The 7,566-nt window shown below is 40.1% G+C and overlaps 1 protein-coding gene across 1 annotated transcript in view; it reads left to right on the top strand.

Annotated features, from left to right (window-relative positions):
- Positions 1 to 4,386: 4,386 nt before the first annotated feature.
- SLF1 (SMC5-SMC6 complex localization factor 1) overlaps positions 4,387 to 7,566 on the top strand; it is a 43,886-nt gene continuing 40,706 nt past the window's right edge. The window contains exons 1-3 of the mRNA XM_015427720.1: positions 4,387 to 4,446; positions 5,242 to 5,355; positions 5,574 to 5,649. Of these exons, the coding sequence (XP_015283206.1) occupies positions 5,242 to 5,355; positions 5,574 to 5,649 (190 nt within the window). The 5' untranslated portion in view covers positions 4,387 to 4,446. The remainder of the gene's footprint in view (positions 4,447 to 5,241; positions 5,356 to 5,573; positions 5,650 to 7,566) is intronic.

Raw genomic sequence — 7,566 nt, 5'->3', positions numbered from 1 at the left:
AGCGTAATGGTTCCTTAAATAGAACTAGTCACACAGGGTTATTTTCTCACTTGCCACTAAGTCCAATAACTTCTACACAGCTTAATTTGCCAGCTTTGCCACCCAGGCTAATAACTTCCACAGAGCCTTATTTTATTCACTTTCCACTTAGGCAAATAACTTCCACTCTTACACAAATCCTCTCTCTGAACAAAACAGTCAACTCTGCCCCCTAGGGTACAGCTGCCATCCAATCATGACACAATTTATTCACCCATCCTGCCCCCCTCCTACTTTACAGGCCTACATTTTAGATCACAGCAACATGCATTTAGAACTCCATTTTAAAACACAGAAATAAAACACACACTCAGTATTTACTTGGCAAAACACCGCACATGGTTTATTGTATCTGTGGTTGGTTTGTGAAAAAACTGGGTTCAGCTACTAGACAGCTACATAAATGCTGGTTTTATTGCCTTATCTCTGTAAGACTGTGATAGCATCACCAGGGAACCAATGACAAATAGTCCAGTAGTAAACCTGGATGTTTGGATTCATACATCACACAAAACTTAGTTAATAATAACTGTAATAGATAAATTGGCTTCCGATCCTTGCTTTGACAGACCTTAACTAGTGAGGTGCCCTACAGCCAGACATCCTACTAATCAGTTAGTTCAGTTAAATGATAGTTTGAGTCTGAATTGACTTTGTGTACTCATTCCAGTTACATGTGATACGGGTTAGTTTTGGTAGCAAAGGGGAAGGAGAATGCCAAAAGCATACTGGAAAATGTAGTTTATGAAGAGAAACTTGAAAAAAGGGACAGATCATCATAAAGCTGTTCTATGTGGTAGTGCCGGGCAAAAGGGGTCTCTGTTAGGTTGGTTGTAGAGAGAGAGAAGGGTTTTATTGTATTTAGCCATAGGCCATTACAAACCAGAGAAAAATACTATAAAACATAGATAATTGTATAAAATAGAGTACAGTCTAAAATATTATAAAACCATAAAACCGTTGGTTATTAACAATTAATTAAATCACAGCATACCCACTAAGATCAATATTAACTAGTACCTCTAAGAACAGTGTTGGCCCGTATTTTCTTTGCGGCCAAGGCAAATAGAGCCATTCTATAGGATACATTGACATTGGAATCGGCTAACAAATATACAATCTTCTCAGGGTCTGGATAAGAGCTTAAAACTGATAAAATACCAGAAAGAAATTTTAGCCTAGGTTGGGTATACAGTGAACAATCAAAGATGTAATGGGAAAGATCCTCAATAACAGAAGCGCCACAAATACATAAGCGGTGTTCCTTGGGTGTTCTACTATAACGGCCAGCTAATACGGCCGTTGGCATTGATTCAAAGCGCAAAGATATGAAAGTTGCTCTAAGATTATGGTTATCTATATTAACCAGGTAGGGTGATCTAAAATGGTCATTCTTAAATGATTTGAACCAGGTAGCAGACTGTGATTTTAAAATTAAGTGTCTATCTAATAGAGCATCCTGCTTAAATACCCATTCTCTAAGGTCTGAGGTTGGTTGTAGACTTTATTTATTTCGTTGTTGTAGTCTTTATAATGCCATGAGTGGAAAATGGCAGCAGTTCTTCAGCAGCAGTTCAAGAGTAATGGACAGGAAGACAAGTACTTCTAAAAGAAGGAACTTCAGCGCTTACAATTGCCTCCCAATCCCAAACTGACAATGCCAGGTCTAGCTTTCTCTCTAAGCACAAAAGTAGTATGTAGGACCCTACCTTGGCCAGAGGTCAAGGGAGGGCCATCCAACTGGATCATGACTGAAATTACACAGAATTATGAAATTATTTTTACAGTCTCAACCACAGAGAGAGAGAGAAAACTGGCAAATTGCTAGTTATTCTTCTTTACTGTTGTTCTTTTTCATCTTTTGATTTCTCCCTCCCTCCTTTAACTCCATCAATCCCTTTGACGATGTTACCTCTTTCCCTTTTCAGTGCTGAATTTGCAACAGGTAGTCCTATTCCAAATCCACTAGTTTATAGTTGCTAGCTCAGATTCCATTTGGATTCCATTATTCCCTAACATACTCAAACTAAGTTCTCAACAAAGGGCAAACTTGCACAAAATAAAGCATACAGGCCAACAGCAATTCCCTCCCTGATTATTTGGGTCTGATGAGTGGTGGGGTTCTAAATACTCTTTTCCTATCTCTTTGTGGAAACAAGTACCTACCCAAGTGCATCAAAACTAGGTGTGGAAATACCTGTCTAAATAGATTTGCATTTTTCTTCTTCCCTTGATTTTGAGGCAAGTGATAGAATTGACACTTTTTCCAGCCCACCACAGCCAGCCAGCCACATGACATGGCTCACCTGCATCTGAGAGTTCCTTGGACTATGAATTGCTAAGAAATGAAAGCCTTGTATGATACTGCCACCACACTGATGAAGTACAGGTGACAAAAAGGTGGAAGGGCATCATAATAGACAAAATCAGGGGAGGAGGGATGAGAGAGCGGAACACAGAGAGACTTATGGGATGGGGAAAGAGAAAGAAGGAAGGATAGTGATAAGCAGGGTGCAGATGGCTGTGTAGTATAAAGGAAAAAGTGCTATGAGTACAGAACCAGACTGAGCTTCAAAATACAAACAAAAAGTGCAGCACAGAGAAAGAGAAAAACAGAAAGTGCAGAGAGATATGTGGCTGTTCAAAGAGAGAAAGCAAATGAGCCCACAATGGAATGCAGAAAGAAAAAAGGATTTCTCAGATAACAGGCTAAAATACAGGCAGAACATTGTAAGGGGGGAACCTTACTTTCAAGGAGTCCTCATGGTAATATGGCAGTCCTCATAGTAATATGGCTCTCCTGTGTTAATTAAAAATGTTAAAAAGTGGCCTTTATAATTTTTATTGTACATCCTGGTAGCGCTAACCCTGCCTTGTATACCAAGTTAACCTCACTGCCAGACCAGGCATAAGAAAAATGCATCAAAACAGTCTGCAAATACTCATGGACCTGGATCTATTTAGAATTACTCAGAAAGGACTTATTCCAAAGTAAGGGTGCAGAAAACTCAGTTCAACCACTTTCCCAGCAAGTTCACAATATTTATTTATTTTTGAGATTTTTATTCTGCCTTCCCCGAAGAGGGCTCAGGGTGGATTACAAGAGCTGAGTCCAATACTCGTTAGAATAAAATCACATTAAAAACAGTTAAAACACTAACAATAAAAAATCATATAGGTAGCAAGAATTTCACATCTGTTAGAGCCACAGATGGAATCAGTGGGCCCTTTCAGCAAACTGGGAGACAGATTGGGAGCAGGGAGGCCAACAGTGACGAGGAGGAGGAGGATTTATCTCCTTCCCTCCCTGCAAGCAGGCTCAGGGCGGGTCACAATACAAACATAGTATTAAATCGAAACACAAGTACACATTCATACAAAGTTAAAATTTCCAAAAACAGCAACAGAAAATTTCAATATTCAGTAACCACTGGCTTTTCTGGTGCTGGGCATATTTAAAACTAAGTGATTTGGTGTTTTTACTTCGATTTTTTTTTAATCCCACTAAACAAAATAATGTACTTTTCATGACTAAATAAGGCTGCAGCCAAATATCCATAGAAGTCAGTGGAACTTATTTCTGAGTAAAAATGCCTAGCAGCAGGCTGAATACCTACAACAAGCAGGGTCCTAAGACTGTGATGTTTTAAATTGGAAATTATACCTTTTTTTGTTTCCAAATTCAACGAAGATTGCACAGGTTAAGAAAACAAAACAAGTCTGCAGTTATTTCATTTTTCACAAGATTCCATTGTGCTTATCTGTTATAACATTATCTTTAATTTATTGCTCGTTTTTGTGTCTCTCTCTCTCTCTCTCAAACACACATACACGGAGTTATTGGACGAGGGGAGTGAAAACTGCACAAAGTTTTATTTACTGTGTTACCATCCAATTTTCCAACGCTGACGTCTCTCATTTCACACCACTGTATGTATTTTCTTCAACGGATCTTAATTAAATATAATAAAACTGTCGGAGAGAAGTACCAAATAAAAATCTAAACAAGGTCCCACCAGCTAGTCCCCACCGCAGGATTACAGCAGGCCTGAAAAGGACATGAATGGCCGGGGGCACAAGGCAGTGTGAGCGAGGGGGGCCGTGACGGAATAGGGGGAGCGAGGAGGACACAGCGCCGAGCCCCCTCCCTTCTGCCCTGACAGATTTCAACGTCACTTACCAGGTAGGCCGGGCGCCGCTTCTCTCACAATTTGGTAGTCCCGGAGACCAACGAGCGTCAGTGACAACAGCCCGGAACGGCTGGCTTCACACATCCGGAGGAGGAGCCAAGCAGAAGCGGCTCAGCTTTTGCTGCGCGGGAAGCGGCAATAGCAAGGCAAAGGAAGGCGATGGTGACGCCGGCCGCATGAGGTAGCCATCCGCCGAGTGAGCTGCTGGCTGTGCGAGGTTTGTATGTGCACAAGCTGCTGCAGGTTCGTAGAGGTGGCTGCGCGGGCTGCTCATTAGGCTCTTTCACTGTGTTGCGCGGGCTTCTCCCCCCGCCCCCTTATTGAACTAGGCAGACAGTTTACTTTTTGCTCCGACTCTGTGTTGTGTATGCGCTAATGCGAGTTCTCTCCAAAGCTGTGTATAAAAATAAACTTCGATTCAAACAAGTCGGGACGGGACCGCTTCTCAGCTGTCCCTGCCTGGTCACTTTTCCCGCACACACTTCTGCCTGGTGCGTTTTCTTTTTCGCGCGCCGTTTGGGGGCGCTGGTGCTTGTACGCATTTCGCGTAGACTACGTCATTTTCCTAGGAAACGAGTGGATAAACAGATTCCTGAAAGAGCCGACTTTGTTCTCGAGTCAGCTGCAAAGTAATCCATCTGGCTCTTTGTGAATAGTTTCAGGATTCGACAGCAGATTTAGGCGAAAGACCCCTCCCTGATCATGCTGTGTCATTATAAGTAGATTTGTAACTTGATCCATGCAATATTTATTCGAAGGAAACCCCGTTGACTTCAAGGTGGTTACGTCCTATTAAAAGTATATAATTTCCCATTATTTTATGTATGGGCTGTAAGTATAAACTTTTAAAAAATAGCCCTTGAATTACTGGATCCTGCAAAGGGCCTTGATATTGCATAGCATTAGTATTGCAAGTGCTGTGAGTAGAATTGTTTGAGAAGTGCACAAATCTTTGTATAATTAGATCTCAAAACATCTTTGCATGTCTCTTGTGCATCTTATTTTTAAACAGATGGAAAGTGGAATCCTGAAACCAAGGATCCAGCTAACTGGATTTAAGAACCAAGAAAAGAAGTCTGTAATTGGACTTCTTCTCAAACTAGACTGTGTGTTTGTTGACAACAAGGTAAATGATAGCTGAATAAAAAGTACAGAAGATGTCTAGTTTTATTTACTTTGAGTACTTTTCAATATGTGGTACTCATAGAAATAAAGTTTAGTGCATGAAACAGCTTGGAAGAGAGAGGCTCTGAGTTTGGATTTCATTTTCTTCTCTTATTGTGTTATAAATGGTGGGAAAATTTTAAATGATTTTTGTGTGTTCTTTTTTTTTGTGCGTGTCAGAAATATAACAATTGCACACACCTTATAGCGAAGCAGCCTTGCAGAAGTGAAAAATTCCTAGCAGCATGTGCAGCAGGTGAGTGCAGCATCTTGTACATGATGATTTTGTGGGACAGGAACTACATAGCCATGGGCCTTTTCTAAGTGGTAACTTGCCTGCTGAGAACTGGAGAGAATTCTGTTACGTTGGCCAAGAGAGTGATGTCATTTGCTTTCATAAGGTAATTGAGTTTGGTCTGGGTGGTATGAGGAGGGATCACAGAAAATCTTCACCTGGTGACTCAAGGTAATTCTGCAGCCTTGGCCAGCTATGATGGAGGGAAAGGATACAAAGTCATGTTTTTGGGAGTAGGAGGGAGACAGTAAAAACATTCACATTGATATTACATTACATGGGCTTTGAAATAGTGAGAAAAGTTGTTTTTGAAGTCAGTGTCTGTAGATAAAATCTGCTTAAATTCAAACTGAAAAAGTGACACCATAGGCTTGCTTTTAAATTTATGTCTTGTGAAATAACTTGAAGAGCCAGTTATATGGTTACATTCTACTTATTCAAATCTCCAGTAGCCTGCCACATGTGGAAGGCACACTCTAGAGCTGTGTGCAAACTGGCTTAAAGATTCCTCTTAAACACAAAGCTGTTCTTCCCAAAGATCTGAATATTAAGTATATTTTATTTGAAAGGGCGCTTTTGAAATTGTCATGTTCAATGTAAGCTAGTAACTTTCTGTCATCTAGACACATGTGGTAAGAATGATCTCTAGGTGACTAAGAAGTCAAGCTTTTCGAAGTCCATTCTATTTTTTCCCCTTTTTTAATGTCACCAATGACTAAGGGAATATATGTGGGCATGCAAATTAGTAATAATTTCTCTAGGGTCATACCTCTTATTTAGGCAAGGAAGGAGTAGGTTATTTGCATGTCTGATGTAAGACCAGGGTGGAAACCACATGTACACAAAGATACAGGCAATTACCTAGCTACCTTAGTGCTGGCGCAGACCTGTAGTCTTTGACTCACGGGTGTGGTTCCAAAACAAGTTAGCCATTTCCAGTAATTTTGCCTTGTTATTTTGATGGTTATGGTATTGCAGTGAAAATACAAGGCACCCAAAGCATGCAATGAATGCTTTCACAGTATTAAAAGTTTATGCTTTCAATAATAATAAAACCCGACAGTGGATACATTAGAAGAAAATCTCCTTTTAACTTTGTATTGTTGAGTGATTTTTCCTCTTATAAACAGCAAGCAGTTCCCTTGGCCTATTTCAGAAGTACAGCTAGCTATCAGTCTTTTTAATCATGGTTAAGAGGTTGAAACTATGCCACAGACGTGTTCCCTCCCTCTTCTTTTTTGCCTGCATCTGTTCTCACACACACACACCACACCACCCACCAATACACACACTCCATTAACTCCCTAGCTGCGTTGCCGTATCATGACTGTAATGGTACTAACCATGGTAATCTTTTCAAATGAGAATCAGAAGTTGGTTTGTAAGTGCTCATACAAGAAGGAGATGGGAATTCATACTTAGAAAAGGAAGAAGGAAGGGACAGAGTACATAACCCTTCAACCTGCTTTAGTGTTTTGTCTGAATTTGGCTTCTGTTATGCTGGACTTCGTTCAGAAAACAGAAATGGATTTTCATTACTTTTTTACTCCCAAGTAATTTATTTTACGCAGAACAGAAATGCATAAGAAAACTAATGATTACTTCCTTAAAGTTTTAATGTATGGCATATTTTAAGAATCTTTTAAATGAGTAATATTTTTATAACCAATTCTCAGCCGTACAGAACCTTCAAAGCTAAGAGAGTTGGCAGTAGAGATCCTAAATAGCACTATCACATCAGCCCCCCCCCCAAAAAAAAACCCAACAGGGTGGGATGGGAGTTTTTACAAATCATCTAAAAGATAATTCTGAAGTGGCCTTAATAAACACATCCACATATTACCTTAAATATTGCTCCCTGTAATCATTTTCCATGCG

Source organism: Gekko japonicus, unplaced genomic scaffold (genome assembly GCF_001447785.1).
Source record: "Gekko japonicus isolate JY-2015 unplaced genomic scaffold, Gekko_japonicus_V1.1 scaffold363, whole genome shotgun sequence".
NCBI lineage: Eukaryota > Metazoa > Chordata > Lepidosauria > Squamata > Gekkonidae > Gekko > Gekko japonicus.
The sequence above is the reverse complement of the archived record's forward strand: the minus strand, read 5'-3'. Positions and strand labels throughout refer to the sequence as shown.